At 43.2% G+C, this 19,250-nt stretch overlaps 1 protein-coding gene across 1 annotated transcript in view; it reads left to right on the top strand.

Moving 5' to 3' along the window:
* ESR1 (estrogen receptor 1) overlaps positions 1-19,250 on the top strand; it is a 1,426,508-nt gene that overhangs the window by 32,891 nt on the left and 1,374,367 nt on the right. Inside the window, exon 2 of the mRNA XM_069234719.1 lies at positions 11,498-11,688. Coding sequence (XP_069090820.1) covers positions 11,498-11,688 — 191 coding nt within the window. The remainder of the gene's footprint in view (positions 1-11,497; positions 11,689-19,250) is intronic.

Raw genomic sequence — 19,250 nt, forward strand, 5'->3', positions numbered from 1 at the left:
CTTCCTGCACAAAAACAATTCTGGGAGGTATATTCCCAGGGCAGACTAAGGCAACACAGACATTTGCACTCAGTTGCCTTACTCCATATTTCTGGAGCCACTCAAAGCCATCGAAAGTTACTTTTTGTGGCTTCAAAAATATGACAAGATTTGTGTCATGCATGCACCATGTTGCGTAGTGCAAGCATGACACAGACTTCTCATAAATATGCCCCTTAGTTCATACCAGCTACGAGAATCCTGTATAGCTGGTGTGTGATAGAACTTTTTGATCAGTTGAGACCATACTAATTTATTTCAGCCAGCATTATTTCCAAAGTATCCAGAATAGTAACATTACTCCCAACAGCTTGCTCCAAAATAGAAGTATCTAGTCTAGGTACTATGTGATTGAGTAATGGAACAGCATTCTGGTATTCATCATAGTTCCAACTGACTGATTTCTTATCTTTCAATTGGATGACTTCTGAGAAATATTTAATGGTACTCTGTTGTATATATTAATTCTGCATGGTTCCTGTTAATATATAGATGTCTTGCATTAAAATCATGATCACTTTTGAACCTTGACATAACTTTCAGGACAGCCACCTTTTCCCATCCTTTGTTGTTGATTAGACATTTGTCAATAAATGAAGCGCTGACACCATAGTTATTGGTGTTACAAACCGGTGAATCTGAATTGGTCCGACTGACTCAATCCAAATTTTTGGAGAAACATTGAAAAAGCTTTCCACTTTTTACTGGGTCATTTCCAACACAGTTAGGTTTTAGTATCCCTCAATACAGGCCCCCATCAATTACCTCACTATTTACTTTTTGTGTGTGGGAAATGTGTTAAAATCCCCACAAATAAACAACAGTTAGGGGCATATTTATGGGGATCATAACACAGTGCTGTCGGGCAAGTCGCATTGCTACGCTGTACTGCACTGCATGACAGGGAAAGGGCAGGAATGCACTGTATTTAAAAGAATACTGCATATTCCTGCCTTTTCCCCTGTGTTAGTGCCCTTTTGGCTGCCTAGCCCCCATGTAGGCGCCCTTGACCATGGAGAATGCAGAACACATAGAAAAAGGAAAAAAAAAACATGCAGAAATAAAGATAATTTTCCTTGTTGTGCCTCACCTGGCCTCACATCTGCGAATGTGTCAATATCCATGGATGTTACATGGGAACACCCATGCAACACCCATGGAAATGCCTCCCTAGTACAGAGAAATGCCTCCCTGGTACAGAGTAATGCAAAACGTACGCTGCGTTGCATTACTCGAGATTTAGAAAGCCACTCAAGGTCACGCAAGGTAGCCTTCCATGGCTTCATAAATCTCACTTAAGGTTTGTATTATGTACCACATTGCGTGGTGCAAATGCAACACAAACTGGGTCATAGGTATTGCCCGTACTCTTTCCTGGACATATTAGTGTCTCCTAGACCCCACACGCAGCATTCCATACCAAGCAAGGTACCTTCACCTTTGTGGAACAATGTGGAGGGATATATACATTCTAAATACCTATACTACTGTTTTCCATTCCCACTTTCATTAGCCTCATGTTAGACCTGTCAGCTCTTATCATGGTTTCCCTAGTCTTTTCACTTCTGACCTTCTGTTTTTGATCCTTTGCTGAATTTTGTTTTTGCTGTTTTTAGGACTCTGGGCATTTTACCACTACTAACCAGTGTTAACGTGCAAGTGCACCTTGTGTAATTTGCATTGGTGACTGGTTTAGCCATGATTGGCTTATCTAATTTACTAATAAGTCCCTAGTACAGTGCACCAGGTGTGCCCAGGGCTTGTAAAGCAAATACTACTAGTGGGCCTGCTGCACTGATTGTGTCCTCCACACGAGTAGCCCTGCAAACAAGCGTCAAGCCTGCCATTGCAGTGTCTGTGTGTGCAGTTTTAAACTAAACTGCCATTTCGCCCTGGCAAGTACACTCATTTGCCAGGCCCAAACCTTCACTTTTACTACATGTACATCACCCCTAGAGTAGGACCAAGGTTGTCCCATGGGCAGGGTGCACAGTATTTAATGTACTGGTGTGTTGTACATGCCCTGATAGTGAAATACTGCTAAAATTAGTTTTTCACTATTGCAAGAACTTTCTCTCCCATAGGGTAACATGGGAATTACCTTTGAATATCTTTTAGGTGTAGTTTCCTATTGGGAGAAGGTAGAGATCTGGAGTTTGGGGTTTTTGAACTCACAATTTAAAAATATATCTTTTGGTGAAGATGGTTTTTGAATTCTGTGTCTCTGCCCGTCTTATGAATACATGCCTGGGTTAGGAATGACAGCTAGTTGTTTGTACATTCACTCTATACAGTCACATAAAGGGAGCTGAGGTGTGCCCTGCATATCCTGATGGCCCATCACCGGGCTGATGGATCTTCCTGAGCTAGAGTGGTGGGAAGAGCTGACACTTGCAACTGAATAGGGCACACAATGCAGTCTCCAACCCCTGGAGTGTGTCTGGGGCCAGAGCAGCAAAAGGCAGGATTTTGTGCACTACAAAGACTTCTCTTTGAAGTTTGCCTACTTCAAAGACAGAAATGGGTATGAGTACTGGAATTCTGACACCACATAGTTAGAATCCTCCTGGATTGAGGAAATTCTTCCGGGAAGAAGAGCTGGATGCTGTATGAGGGACTTACACTCTGCCTGTTGCTTTGTTGTGCTGGCCTGCTGCTTGTTGCTTCCGTCCTAGGAGTGAAAGGATGGGACTTTGCTGTCTACATCCTGATTTCAAAGGTTCTCCAAGGGCTTGGACTGAACTTGTCTCCTGTTAAGAAGTTTCAGGGACATCAAAGACTTCACCTGCCAGTGCCTGGGCTCTATTGCTGAGAGTCCTGACTTACCAAGTGGTGTCAAATCCAGTTCCTGGGCCCTTCGGGGGGAGTTATGGTGCAACAAGGAAAAAAATATTGCATTGACTTCCAGAACAACTTCGGAACTGGTGCTGCTCTCTCAACTCTCGCCGATGCTTGCAGTGAAGGCGTGGTCCCTGGATTAATTGGCCCCGCCTTGCCATAAAGAATGGATGCCTCGCCACCAATGCCGCATCACCAGCTCTGCAACCATAAGAAATCAACTCCTCACCTCCGCTGCTTAGCAGTAAGGAACCAATGCCTCACCTCCCCAGTAGCAGTAAGGAAACAACGCTGCACCTGCTACAGCGACACCTCAGCTCCCCGACCCCATGCAATGTCTTTGTTTCCTCATAGTTTTCCAAGGTACTGTAACTGGGGTCTACACAATTCTGTGGCCAGCCACACACCCTCACGGGTGGCGTAGGACTGTTGGAAGCAACTCCATCAAGCCATTTTGAGAGCCCAGTTGAAGCTACTGTGTTTCTAAGTGCTATACTACATTTAGGGCCATATGTACCAACACATTTGCCCATAGACACAAAACGGGTAAAACTCTTTGATACATCTGGCCTTTAATCTTTGAAAATGTGTATCTTTACTTGTATATGTTGGATGTTTGTTATTTCAGTCTTTTTTTACTCAGAAAAATATTGGCTATTTTTATAAATTGATGTGGAGTACTTTTGTAGTGTTTTAATTATGTTACTGTGTGTGTGCGCACATACTTTATACATGGCCTCTGAGATAAGTCTAACTGCTTGAGCCAAGCTACCAAGGGGGTGAGCAGGGGCTATCTTAGTTGTGTGATTTCCTAACCCTGGCTAGAGTGAGGGTCCATATTTGGACAGCGTCCAAGCCACTACCAACTAAAGACCCTATTTCTAACACCTCACATTCAGGATTTTAGACTCACTGCGCCTCACCTTTACTTTCTGGGATTTGCATCTCAAAATACCAGAGGCCCAGATTGCAAGTCATCCCACTGGTCTATCTTTATTGGATAGGCTAGCTAATTCATTGAACTTGCTAAAACCATCTTCAACATTCTGGGCAGGGCCTGCATTTCATGAAATCAGCAGATTCCATATAAAATCATCCTATCCACATCCTTCTGTTTAACATTCAGCCCAGCAAAGTTCCAAAATAAGATACTGATAGAGTCCTTTATAAAAGCATCCTTTTACTCCATCAAATACTCCCCAAGCAATTGGTACCTATCATCCGAATATAAAAGGTTAATGTTGCTCAGTTGTGATTATAATTTCTTGTATTAGTTAACATGGCTGATGTTCCTAATGCCAACTCTTGTTTAAATAGTCCTCTATCACTGCCACCTCTTGCTGAAATACTCCTCTATCACTATTGCTATGTCTTTGTGGCAAAACAATTACAATTATGATCATATTTTGGTCTATTAATGTATTCCGTGGGATTCGTAGTTGCTTTTGCCATGTTGACAAGACCACTGACAGTGTTGCTACAGAAAAATACAAAAGTGGGTGTTCAAATGACAGGAAAGAGTTTTTAAGGCTATCGGTCAAGTTATGGCTAAGGCTCCTTCTTTGTCACTTTTTGCTCATTAAGGTAAGTGCACTTTAACAGTTGATGCCAGCGAACAGGCTTGGTGCTGTGTGTGTGTTGCACAAATACTTCACACATTGCCTCTTTAGATAAGCCTGTCTGCTTTGTGCCAAGCTACCAGAGGGTGAGCACAGGTTATCTTTTAGTGTGTATCTAGCTTACCCTGACTAGAAGTGGTGGTTTCTGCTTGTAATTGGTGCATATTCTGACAGCCAGAAACCCCAGTTCTAATATTCGGGTTTTTCACACTACTCAAAAGTGTTTTCCACCCTTCCTTCTACACTACAGCAAAATCTTTAATCTTCACAATGGATCTCACTGTATCCCTTCACCTCATATAAGCCAGAGAGTCCAATGTGCATACTTCTCCCTCCATACCATGAAAAGAATGAAACACTTCCTATTCCCTGGCATGTGAAGTGATCCAGTTCCTCCTAGACTGCAGTAACACTATTTTAACTGGTGTTCCCTGGTCCTCTCTAACCTCAAAATTACTTTTCTTCATGCCATGAATTGTCTTAACTTGGCTATGAGAAAATGTGAACAAATCTCATTTGTTCTGACAGACTTACACTTGCTATCAATCGATGTCAGAGTTAAATTTAAAATATGTTATTTGACAAAGCTCCCTATCAGGAAAATCCACTGCTCCCGAGCTAACCTCTGAATATCTGGGGGCAAGAGAGGAGAGAGATGGAGTAAAAACATCTTACAGCATGTAACAACAGAATTCAGACTCTCTCTAGCACTGAAGCAGTGTTTCACTGGTGATGCAACCAACCTATGTGACTCTTTTCCTCCCTTACTAAGAACTCAACTGAACCACCTCATTATCAAGATATGGCTTAAATGTGCTTGTATTAGAAGCTTTCAGATATAAGCACTCTCACTTTGAACTTTTTTTCAGAAGAGAGTATAGATACTTGCAATTGGGAGATTATGAGGGTAATGAGGAGAGGGAGAATAGAAAATCGCTAGAGATCTGAGCGGACCATGCAGGCATCCAGAACACTGGGTACCCAGAATCCTAGTGTTCAGGGTGACCAGCATCCTTCATCATATACAAATTCCCCTGAGCAAAGATGTTGAGTGGCAAAAGGGTGTTAATGCAAACACACACTGAATTCTGTCTTGATGGTGTGTTCCCATCCAGAGGGGACCTGGTTTGGAAATTTGGACTAGATTTTTTCTACTGGATATGCCTTTAAAACACTGCCCCAATCCATACACTAATACCCCACCACACTCCATACAATAACCCCCACCTCTAATCCATACACTAATCCCCCACTCCCAATCCGTACACTAAACCCCACACCCGCAGACACGCACACACTCACACACACAACACCCATTCATGCACCCACACACAGGCACACACCACACAACTGCCCCCACCCCACAACCATACAGGCATTCATTCATACATCCCAACACGCATTCATACATGCATCAATACAGACATCCAAACACGCACTCCGGCACTTACACACAACACCCCCAGCCCACTCTTCCCTGACGGTCGATCACCTTACCTGGTGGTCATTGTGGTCGTCTGGGAGGGAACGAGGTCCATGATGCTTGCTTCACCGTCAGCACCCCATCACCACAACACCACCATGTCTATTACTAAGTGGTATTAGGCGTGGCAGTGTTGTGTTGACATGACAGTGCCAGCTGTTATGGGAACTATAATAGATGGAGCTATCTAAACATTTATTCGTGGAAAGAAGAAAGTCATTTCTAGGATGGTATTACAGAAAGTGCCCCTGTGGCGCATTGGGCATTTGTGCCCTCTTTGTGCGCCTCTGAAGTACTTTGGTATTAAAGAAAGGGCCACAGACGCTTGTGCAGCCTCTTCTTTAATACAGATAGTGATGATGCACAGATAGCACTAGCGCTATCTCAAGAGGGTGTTCCCTCATTTGCATAGAGGTTTGGCCTCATCTAAATGAAGGAATCATTTTTGCCACTGTGCCGTATTATGGACGCAGTCGCAAAGGCAAAGAATCTGTTAGGAGGCATTCTAAAAGTGGTCCACAAAAGGTTGGTGCACCGACAGTGCTCCCCATGATGCCAGCCCTTCTGGAGAAGGAAAGGGGGTCCTATGGGCTCCCAGTAACTCATTGCACCCGTCTGCAAAGGTATCTCTAATCCATTTTTACAGTACAGGCAGGTGCCACCTGTACACTGAAACACATAGTGGCTTTGATGCAGCCTCCCTGTAATTCACTTGAATGTTTAGCCCCAGGGCTGCACGAGTTTGCTGCTTCTCGAGGGGCAGTGCATTCTCTGTAATAGGGCACACTTCACCTGTTTGCTCATGGCGCTCTTATTTAAAGGTGTGCCTTGGTGCAAACAGGAAAAGTACAAACTATGTGACCCTGGAATGCAATTGAGGGCTTCAGTGCATCTATGGAAAGGTAAAATGCCTCAGGATATCATGAATGAAACAAGGAAGAACAGTTATGCATGATAATTACGTAATGTAATTCAAACATTACAGAGTGCCTGGAAGCCTTGTCACATGGACCATTTGACGCAAATTTTCCGGAAATGTTTTTTGCTGCAAGCACACAAAGCCTTACTCAATAAAAAAAATGACACAATCGTGTTGAGAATAGACCCATCCGAAATACTGCTCCATCCCACTATTGCGACTTAGTGCTAGGTGACCCCGGGAATGGTTTTAACAACTTGGGTCTCTCTGAGTCATGTTGGAATCATCAGCATTTCTTATCAGGTAATTTTTTACTTCCTGCAGTTAAATTAGTTGAAAATGCAATAGCACATGAACACCCTATTTTTCTCAATGCTCCATTAATATAAGCTTATCATGCTATTTGTCTGACATTTGATGGCACTTACATCGGTGGTAACTGACTGAGCCCTTCTGTGTCACTCTCGGTAATTGTTAAATGCTCTTGTTCAGACAGATGAGAGGTGATTATGCGTCACTCAGAAGCTCTTGCCTATGTCTGAGCAGTTGTTTTTACTCGAGTAGGTAAATGCAATCATTGGCACATCAATTGCTTTTTAAGGAGGCATTTGAGTGCAGTTCGTATTTTCTCGGCTCTTTCTAGCAACATATGCTGCCTCAGGAAAAGAGCTTCTCAAGATTAGGAGCAACAAGAAAAACAAAATATGTTAATGTATGCTTTGTTATGTGTCTTTTGTGTGTAGGCCCCTGCATTTTTAATGTTCCAGCTTTCCTAGAAACCAGAAAAGTGTTGAAAAGAGTTTAAGTATACCAGCGTCACTGCAAATTCAAATTGAATGGCAAATGTGTGCTATTTAATAGTAGCAAAATCACAGGAATTTTCTTAATGTGTGGCAAGGTGGCCAATACACAGACAATTCTCACTGGGAAGGGATGCTCTCTTCTGCCCACCTTGTGTTTTCATAATAGTTATATTTTTAGCTTCCGGCTTCTCTGTTTATTGAGCATTGATTGTAAGTCATTTATTTGTTAATATTTATTTTTTTCTTTTCTAACTGTTCGGTTTCCCCAAGCAATTGTTTTTAAAAGTGTACAAAGAGTAAATAAAATTTTGAAGTAGTGCTCAGTCTGTGGGATCACAGCTTTTTGTACTTTCACCTCTTCGCTCAGTAGGCACCCATCCATAATTTTGAGTGGTTTAGTGTCTCACTTTCATGGCGCCCTTTGTAGCATTTAGAGCCAATGAGTTTTATTGACTAACCACGAGTTACACTAAACATGTGTCTAGAAGGAGAATTGCACGTGCTTTTTTCACACCCAGGGCACTATAGCATTACAAAAGGGGCAGCAGACCCTTCTGTGGCCGCTTATGTTTAATGCATGATATCAGCCACACAGGTGGAGCCAGTATGTCAGAAGAGACAGTCCCTTATTCATACAAATGAAGGGACTTGATGCCCTTGTGTCTGTTCCATTTTATAGATGCAGGCACAGTAAACAAAGAAGCTCTTAGAAGGTGGTGCGCAGTGTGCCCCCGCCCAGAGGAACCTTTAAAGGACAGTTCCAGGGTTCCCGGGACCTCCGGACATCCCCCTGCAGCAGGTGCAGTAACAGGATGTGTCTGTCTGCTGGGGAATCCATGCTCCCCTTCAACTTGAGGCTGGGTCACCGCCTGCAGTGGGTGGTAGACAAGCAGCTTCGAACAGCTAGCAACTCTGCCTTTCACTAAGTAATTCTCTGTGCACTGTGCCGGTGCAAGTTTGCTTTAGGCGAGAGAGTGGAAAAAGAGAGGAAAGAGGAAAAGACAGAGAGAAATTAGGGTGGAGAATTGGAGCAGGGCTGCTTTGAACGTTTTTGCCAGGGCTGATTTTGATTCCCAGTCCAGCGCTTGGGGTGCCTACAGCGGCAGTGAATGTGAACTGTGATCCGGCCCAGGATTGTTTTTTATAGATGTGCAGGTGTATTTCAAAACCCCTCACAGTTAAGTCATCTGTGTTATAAACGTCCTTAGTGAGTGGCCACTGACAGACGCTGTCAGTGAAATTCTTGCTTTTTGTGGTCTCATCTTTGATGCTGATGTTCAAGATTAAGCACTTTAGTCTTATATTGGTTTAGAAATTGCTATATGAGTAGGAAAATAAAACAATGTATGAATGAAAAGCTTGTATGCCGAATTTACGGTGATTCTGAGGGTTTAAATGGTCAGCAAGTGCACATTTCAGCTTGGTGCTTACACCAGAAACTTGACTATAGAACAAAGCCCTGCTACACTACCCAGAAGTGGTGCTTATTTAAATTACTATTTAGAAGAGCCACTGACTGATTTGTCTTTCAGCTACATTGGTGCTGTCATGACAAATAATGGATGACATTAGGAGATTTATTTTACCTCGAGGATACTGTACTCATCTATGTGTAGGTTTTTGTGTCGGTGCCTTCACACTCGATTTATCAGCACCTCAAAGCTACGGCCCTGATTATGGGATAGAGATAAATTATGATCCCTAAGCAAACAAAAGTTTGTGTAGGGTTCCAAGTTGAATTTGAAAAATAATCATACCTCTGAAATGTTTCCCTAGCATATTTCAACAAATCAAACAAGTTTATGTGTATGTGGAATGGGGAGGGAAGTAAAATGTCAAGCAAATTCCGATACATGATGGATTTGGGATGGAAAACACTGATTCCTCAGGTGAGTCCCAGTTGCAGGTTTTTTTTAGGGTTAAGTTGGATTATGAGGTAGGTACTGCTCTTGATATATATCTCACCACAAGATAGTGATATTACAGTGCACAGTAAATATCACCTACTTTGTGGGTGAACACTCGCTCTGATATTATCATCATGTTAGTGAAGTAACTGAATTCATCATACCCGTTGTGATTGCATACCATACCGTTCAGTGAACTACCATTGACACATTGACATGATAAGCACAAGCTACTGTTTGTGAGGGAGTAGTTTAACTGAAATAGAATGTTATTCAAACTTTCATCACACTGCCATTGCATAAGTGACGGGATGGTACACAGTGGCGCAATATTGTAATACTGCAATATTCACAACTGTAAAATCTCTTCAAAGCCACAGAAAATTCGAATATTAGAAGAGAAATCACTGGAGTTCTAAGTCAGACAATTTCTACAGCATTCCTGATTTATGAGTTTAATGTGTCTTTTATCTTTCCGAGAATGGGAGTGTTTTTAGTAAGCAGGCTATAGCCCTGCAGCTCTTCCAAGAAGGAATGCTAAGTTCAAATGGGTCATTTTGGAGCACTAGAATGGAACAGGGGAACGCTAATGTTATCCGAGGATGTACCCCAGGCTAGAGGAAGGTAATACATCATAACCTTTATGAGGAGTGTTTAAAAATCATGGTTTAAGGAATAAAACGAGCCATAAATTATGACCAAATAGACTACACGGTAAGATACATCTGGAAGCAGTAGTAAAGAGAGAATGCCATAGTCTGGTACAATAAACATCTGTGCTTTATACAACACTGAACTGCACAATTATGCTACATCTAAGTACCACCAATAACAATGTTACAGTCATGGAGTTTATTGTGTACAGTGCACTGACCGTTGGGGAAGGAGGACGTTGGAAGGCTGAGTCGACCTCTTGACCTACCGATCACCACTTGGTACAACTCATTGAGCTGCCCCTCCAGCTAAAACCGATAATTCATGGTTGTTTCTTTGGACCACTCACAACAGAAAATAGGAGGAAACTTCTCTAGGGTGTTGAGAGAGAGACGGCTGTGGAGGAGATGACAGCAGTCACAAAGTTATGCGAGAAAACAACTATTGGCCTTGAAAGGGATGGGCGAAATGACACCATTCACACAGTTGTGTGCTAGTAACGTTATTGACCTTGGAGTGACTTCCACGGTGCTCATCACCAGTGGGTCAGATCAGTGATCTAGGTTAGCTGTAGGTCAATACCCAACATTATTTAAAGGCTCCAAGTTCAAAAATTCAATTATATGTGTTAAAACATTGGAATTTTGAAAAATTGTATTGAATGTATTTGCATGGCAGTAGGTTATACTAGCTGATGTAGGCCCTCTGCTATACAATTGTGATTTTTTTCTGTCGTTCATTGTTAAATTAAAACCTTAATCTCAGAGTGGATCTAACTTTCTATTCATATCAATCTGGTGGTCTTTCTGAAGTAAAAAATATTTTTTCAAATACATTTTTATTTCTAACGTAATCACCATACTATGACTATAGTACAACCTTGCTTGAGTCTTCAAGAGTTTAGTAATAATATCTGTTAGGTACAGAACCACTCACAGAAAGAATATAGAAGCAAGAGTTATACAATAATAGAAATTATTTCTGCTAAAGATTATCAGTACTGTGTGTGGTAGTAAATGCAGTGACATCCGAAAAAAACATTCATTACTCTGCAAAAGAGATTTTATAACGGACATTTTTGTATTTCAAAGATTGCAGCATCAGAAGCGCATGTGTGGTAAATAAAGGGTTAGAAATCAATTTACATCTGTTAATTTGGAAGAAGCCTTGATAATTTCCATGAAAACGGACCACATTTTTTGTTCCTAAAACTCAATGTGCGTTGTTGTTTTCAGGCCGAGCTCCGATCTCCGACGGCAGCCTGGACGAGAGCGGCCCTCAACGGCGAGCGAGAAGGGGAGCCCTTCAATGGAGTCTGCGAAGGAGACACGTTATTGTGCAGTTTGCAGTGACTACGCCTCGGGATATCACTACGGCGTCTGGTCCTGCGAGGGCTGCAAGGCCTTTTTCAAAAGAAGCATTCAAGGTAACATGCGTGGGTTTCGAGAAAACGAAATGTTCTGATTGAATACCTATGTTGAGAATATGATAATCATTCATGATTCACCATGTTAAGTCAATAAAATACATTTCAAGCTCAAACTCGGCAATTAAATTAACGTGCAGAGAATTGATTTCAATCCCAGTCATCAAGACCTAATAAATCCAGATATTTTATGTTTCCTTAACTTTTATTGAACTAACTGGAAACATTCTGCCAAGAAAGTACTCGCAGAAGGTTCTAAAGTTGGAAAAACGTTTTTTTGGCTACAACCTGTCATTTTGCTTAACCTGTCACACTGTAAATAGCCAATGTCGCAGAATATCACTGTAACCGTTTTTTGTGCAGCCCCTAACCTTATACCATAACATTTGAATAAGTAAAACTGTTCGTTTTCTTGCATATGAGGTAACATACAATTGTTTCTATACACTTCTGTTTTTTGCAGATAAAAGAGATGAGGCAAAAAAAGATACAATTATTTATGTGCCCTGGGTAAAGCATTCGGTCACGTGGTATATCTATGATTGGAAGCCAGATCTTCTCAGCACAAAAGCCTGACATTTTTTCATCTATACTATGGGCCTGATTATGACCTTGGTGGATGAGATACTGTCATAAACGTGACGGATATCCCGCCTGCTGTTTTACAAGTTCCATAGGATATAATGGAACTTGTAATACGGCTGATGGTATATCCGCTACGTTTGTGACGGAGTATCCCATCCGCCAAGGTTGTAATCAGGCCCCAGGGCTCCTTCCAGTGTTGATAGCAGAACATGGGCTTCTATGGCGAAGAGCAGTGGTACTTTCACCTCTCACCCAGTAGGGCATAACTCTAGCGGGAAAACACATCACCAGATAAAATGTATCTACTGGGAAAAAATATTTCACAACGCCTTAAAGCTGCATGTAGGGTGACATGGTACAATGTGATGATCTAAACTAAGGTCTAGGTGTGACTTGCATTAAGTTGATGTTTCTGGAATACTGCAAATAAAAATTGTTAATTGGATAAGCCTGGCGACATATCCATATGCCATTTTCTGGTTAATAGTGAGAAGTAATCTATATTAGCCAGGTCCTCTCGGAAATATTTGGGTTGAATTCATCACGTGATTTGTGCTGGCTCTGCAGCTTCCTTATCTTCAAAAGGGCAGCTGATTGGTCCTTCTTTTCTTTCCAATTGATATAGAAATGGACGAACAGTCAATGCCTTCAACATTTCACAGCTTTGGCAGCCCTTCTTCTTTCTCCACAAACCACAGTTGAAACAGAGGAAAACTTGTTTCTACTTGCTGCTCTTGGTGAAGCAGGCTGTACATCCAACTGACGCGTTGTTTGGACATGTGATCAGAGTCATGCTCACACTGCCTCACGGTCACATTTTGGAGAATAACACTTGTTTCTGTCCAAATTAAGCACTAGTTGAATTTGGTAAAGTGGTGTTCTGTAGAAATGGTTAGTCCTAGACCTGCCTCTTACCATGTGCATAGTGCCAGATGACTGCAGCTTACCCAAGTCAAATGCAGAGTCAGGTGGCACTTCCTAGTTTTACAGAAGGGGTCTTGTGGGTGGAAACTGGATCCAGGTCCATCTAACTTTCCTGGATCCAGCAATATTGTTGAATTTGTTAGCCTTTGCATGGAAAAACTCCGTACATTGAAAACATCATTGGACAGCATCAGCTTAGAATGGAATGCCAAACGTAGTATTGTGTTTTGTAGCACAGTTTCATATAGTTATTGCCTTGAAGAAAATGTAGTGCCCTTTGGGTATCCTTGGGTCACTTTAATAATGATGCATTTATGGTGTTTCTTCTACTCAAACATAGGAGAGAAGTTCTCAGCAAAAAAAAAAAATAGATTATAAAGGGAAAAGGGGGGAAAATAGGTACGAAGATGATCAAGGAAGAGTAACTCTTGACATGTAGTGGTAAGGAATCCCAAAAGATGGTTAACATAGAGGCAGGAGCCTGCCTGTATTATCAGTAATGTTAAAGGTAAGGTGAATACAGTAAGGCATGATGAACCCTCAGTTGATTCATGTAGTTATGAAAGGATCATGAGGTCCCCTGGTATTATAAATACAAAAATTGGCAAAGTGACAAAAGTAAATGTTATAAAATCAGATAATGGCTGAAGGAGAAAGGCAATAGGGGATTAGAGGATAGATGAAATTATTATTTTTATATGGATATTGGTAGTGGGAGGAAGAAAGGGAAAAAGTTAACACAGGGGCCTCTTGCAAGTCTTCAAAAATTGCGTAACCCTGAACTGAGTGCCTCAAAACATTTGAAATAAGTAGGATTTGTAAATGATTGGCACAGGATGGAGGTGGCAAAGGTCTGCTTCTTTTTCCCTTTGTTTAGAGCATTGTTTGCGGAAGCAAAACAGGATTTGAATAAGAATACAATAAGGATAATTGGACATGAGAAAATAGAAAAATTGTGGAAATTCTAAGGAATAATGCTGTCCTAGCCCCACAGCAAATGTATGCATCTTGGGATGAAAAACCAGGAAGACAAAACAAAGGACAGGTGAATGATAGGGAGGTGGAAGTTACAGTAACAGTACATAATCTTGAGGATATGTGTATCATGTCAGCCAGTCTTTATAGTGCCTTAATTACTAAGGCTGTTATTACACCGTCACTTAGTGATATCGACTAGGATGAAAGCACCCTTCATATCTCAAGGGTTTTATGTTGGAAAGTTCATGGGATGAAGAAGCTAATGAACTTAAAAAATATGAGCACATTTACACAAGGTTATTGTTGGACTTTTTGCCTTACGCAGGGTAATCCCCAGTCTTTTTGCATCCTTCCTCCTGGTTTTTCTGACCTCTCGCTGTTGGCTCTAGGACTCTGAGCACTTCATCACTGCTGACCAGTGCTAAAGTGCAGGTGCTCTCCCATCTAAAGTTGGTATGATTGGCTTATACCTAATTGGCATATTTAATTTACCTATAAGTCCCTTGTACAGTGGTATCTCTATACCAAGGGCCTGAAAATTAAATACTACTAGTGGGCCTGCAGCGCTGCTTGCGCCACCCACTGAAGTAGACTTTCAAACCTGTCTCAGGCCTGCTGGCACAGGGCCTGTGTGCACAGTTTTCTGCCACAGGGACCTGGCATCTAAATTTACTTGCCAGGCCCAGAACTCCCCTTTTACTACATGTAAGTCACCCCTAAGGTACGCCGTAGCTAGCCCTATGGGCAGGGTGCCATGTATGTAGAAAGGCAGCATGGCCTGTCCTAGTAGTGACAAACAGCCTAACTTGGTGTCTCACTGCTGTGAGTGCTGCCTTCTCATAGGATTGCATTAGAAATGCCCTGCCTTATGAGTAGGGGGTTTTGTCTGATTTATGAGGGGTAGCGTAGGCGTGTTTGGTATGGTTGTGATGGTGATAATAAATGCTGCTTACTGGTGTGGGTGTATTTTTTATCACTATCACAGAAAGGCCACTTCTAGAAAGTGAGGAATTTATCTGTACTTATGACTCTGGTGTTTTGCAGCATGACTCCAATCCACGTCTGGGCAGAGTGACAGTTGGGGCTTTGTGCATACTTTTCAGACAGCCTTTACACAGGGAGGGTGGAGGTGTCACAGAGGTGCATCTGCATACTGAATAGTCTTCCTGGGCTGAGAGAAGGGAGAGGCGGGGCACACCTGCATTTGTAAAGACTGTGCCCTGGCCTCACACAATAGGGTCGTTAACCCCCCACTGATGTTTGGAGCCTGTGCTGAAAGGAGACAGGGGGCACTCCCAGAACCAGTTGTAACTGGCTGGAACCTCCTCTCCCTACCATTGTAAAACACTGTAAGAACTGACTATAAGTACAGGGGAATTTTCCCCACAATTTGGAGACTCTTGGAATCATCTTGGAACTGGACACCAAAGGCTGAAAGGACTCACCAGGAACCGCCATGGACTGCTGTTGCTGTGCTGACCTGTGACTTGCCTGGTCACTGTGAAGGACTTGCCACTTGCTGCCTTTCCCTTGTGCTGGCCTGTAGCTGGGCCCTCCACCTGAGGACCTTGTCTTAAGATTCTGCTTCCCAGGGGCAGGGTGCTGTGGCCCCTGACCCCTGCATCCATTTCTTCACGAGGGGTGCTTCTCCGTGGTTGTGGCTGCCATAGCGCTGATTGCAGCGCGCTTATGGAGCCATGGGAGCTCGTAGGCTCCTTGCTGCATTGTGCCCCTTTAAATAAGATCACCGCAACAGCCCGGGAAGCTGGAAGAACACTCGCGCACCGCATTGGGTGCAGGCAAGTGTCTGCTCGGGCCCCAGGAGGGGTCTGATCTTCTTGTGGCTTCACGGCAGGACCAGGGGAAGGCGCGGGGAGTGCCCCCTTCCCCCTGGCCTCTGGGTTAGGAGCAGGACGCTCCTTTTCTGCTGTTAGGTAAAACGGACATTACTGTGGGCCCCCCCCCCTTGGTGGAAGGGCCAGTGGAGGCCCGGGGGGCCCCCAGAGATCGCGGGTCCTGGGAGGGGCCTGTCATTAAACCAGAGGGGGTGCGTGGTGCCCCCCTCCTGCCCTAAGTTGTTTTTGCTGGCTTTGGCCCCCCTCATGAGGGCCGGTTGAGGCCCTGGGGGGCCCCCAGTAATCACGGTCCCCGGAGGGGCCTGTCTATAAAAGAGAGGAGGTGCATGTCGCCCTCCTCTGACCCCAGAGTATAAGGGAGGCCCCCGTTTTGCGCATAGGAGCGCCAGGGGCCCCATTGTTCGCCTTCTAGGCACTGGAGGTGCCTTCATCCAACCAGGTACTGTTTAAAGGACCAATATAGTTGCAATCCAAAGTTCTTTCTACAGACTTTTGTTTGATTCATATATTACCTACCTGCGTTTGATGTTTTTACATATGTGTATGCAAATGTTCCTTTTATGGACATGCTTGCTAATATGTTTTTTCTAACTTGCCATATGTTTTCTAATGTTCCTACTATGGGCATTTTATGATATTCTTATGACAAGTGCTGTGATGTAATAACGTGTTTTCCTGACTACTGCTTATGTTGCAGAATACTGAGTAACCTGTGTGTTATGTGTGACTACTGCTAGGTTGCAGAGTAACTAATGTGTAACGTTCTGACAACTGCTAAGGTAGCAGGATAGTACTGATATGTGATGTTTGGTCTGATAATTGCCTTGTGTACAATACAGTATATCTTCATATAATCTGGTGTTGTGTTTCCTTTGTGGTGGGGATATTGCGTCACATGTGTTGTGTGTTGTGCAAACGCTTTACACATTGCCTCCGGGTTAAGCCTGACTGCTGGTGCCAAGCTACCAAGGGGGTGAGCAGGGGTTATCTTGGACGTGTAACTCCCTTGCCCTGACTAGAGTGGGTAGGTTCTGCCTGGCTGAGGTGCATACCCTAGCCAACCAGAAACCCCATTTCTAACAGTTATAGTGTATTATCTTTTCAAGAAACATGAGAGTATGTGGGGAGCCAGCCAATTTACCTATATTTGATGAATTTGTGCTTGTGTTTTCAACAGCCTACCCTATTATGCAGGGGCGAGCGTAGTGGGTTTGGCGAGCTTGACTTCGACAAATGTTGCAATGGAAATTCGTGCATTAGAAGCCAATGCAAATGGAATTGAAATTGTTTTCAAATTCCACACAGTTTAAATCTATTGTACTGTTAAATATGTATGTGTCACTGGGGGATAAAAAGTACAATGGAATTCAGCTAGCTAAACTTGAAGATTAGTGTACTCTTTTAACTCATGCCTTGCAGAGTCTGGTTATTCTTATGGGTGACTTTAATCCCAAGCTGTGCAAAAAAGGTTAAGTAAGGGGAGTATGGCACTTTCACATCCAGAAAATGACGTTAACTCCATAACTTGGCGCTAGATGTGTCTAGCGTGAAAGTATGAATATGGAGTTAGGTTTGCGCTTAATTTGCGTAAAAAAAAATGACACTAATTCGGCGCAAACCGAGTATAAATATGGGCCATAATTGTATTCTGTAAGTTTGCACCGTTTTTGCGTAAAAAAATGACGCAAATGCGGCGCTAAAAAAGTATAAATATGGGCCTAAGTAGCTGTCCTTAGCTGGGTCAATTTATTTGGCATAGCTACTGGGTGAACTACCATAACGCCTAAATCACTGAACTGTGTTAGGGCCATCAGCTCCCCGGAAGAGAAGATAGATCGCCAGCTGAAACTGCCGCTGTCTATGACTGGCAGAATCAGTCTCACCAAAATGGTAGCGCTCCCAAAGTTCTACTATTTCGTGAACATCCCTATCCAGCTGAGAAGCTGTTTCTTTTGCAAATCGAATTCCCTCTCAATCTGGCTCACGTGGGCTGACAAGAAACGAAGCATAGCCTGGGATGTCCTCACTGTAGCCTGCTATAAAGGTGGGCTTATCTTCCCCAGTATGGAACCGTATTACCTCTGCCCTCAGGCACACTATGCACTGTTCAGGTTTAATCCCCCTAAAAAACATGGCTCACCTCACTGTTGAAGGCGGCATCTCCATCCCAACACCCCTATGAACTGCGCTATGGGAGAAGAGGCCTGCCAGTTTTCGAGAAATAGATAAGGTCACCTTTACAAGTGCAGCATGGGAGTGGCTGAGGGGAAGACCACCATTGCATCATGCTGCTCTGTTAGTGGTGCACAAGTTCATCAGCGTAAACCTAACCTTAAGACATGTGGTGAATTTTACTCACAGGACACAATTTTTGCTCTCAAAGACCTTTGACAGCAAGTCATATTATCCCACTCTACATGCTACTTTACTACAGAGTGCAGTATCGAGTAAGAAATTGTTGCCAAAGTGGCCCAGTCATTCACATTAAGTAGAGATAGCGCTGCCAAAGCTGGGTGGGAAGCAGACTTAGGCCCCTTGAAGGATAAGGCATAGGAGTACTGCTGTGAACAGACAGAGGAGCTGCTGCATCGCAGCAGATTACTACTGATTCACTATCAATACCGTCATAGGGTGTATCATACGCTTTAAGAGCAGTGTAAATGGGGGTTGCGGGCGGACACCAGGTGTGCCCCCTGTAGAGTAAGGGACACCAACTTTCTTCATTTGGCCTGGACCTGCACACTTTTTCACCACTTCTGGTTTAAGGTATTTGGAGCTTTTCAGGACATTCTGGGGGTCCATTTGCCTCTGACCCCCTTGATGGGCCTTTTCTGGTGAAGAAGGTCCCACATCATATGCGTAGATTCATATCACTGGCCCTGCAAAATACTGGTAGCATGACACTGGGGGAGAGGACGGGAGCTGACGGCTAAACAATAACTTTCGTGCTTGACATATTGCAATGAACAAGTAGAAATATATTACAAACTCCTACCAGAGGCATCCCGCCATAGAGACATATAGGCCCCATTCAGCTGAAATGTGCTGCAAACAGCCAGAACAGATAAGAAATGGGGATGCCTAGATGGGATGCAAGATATAGCCACCTCTTGAGAAAGCTGCTAGTGCTGCGGGCAAAGGGAGGAAACTTGATCACAATACATCATAAAATGAAATCCATGGTATTGCTGTTACTTGCCACTATGTAGAGTTATCCGC

The sequence above is a fragment of the Pleurodeles waltl genome, chromosome 5, assembly GCF_031143425.1.
Source record: "Pleurodeles waltl isolate 20211129_DDA chromosome 5, aPleWal1.hap1.20221129, whole genome shotgun sequence".
Lineage (NCBI taxonomy): Eukaryota > Metazoa > Chordata > Amphibia > Caudata > Salamandridae > Pleurodeles > Pleurodeles waltl.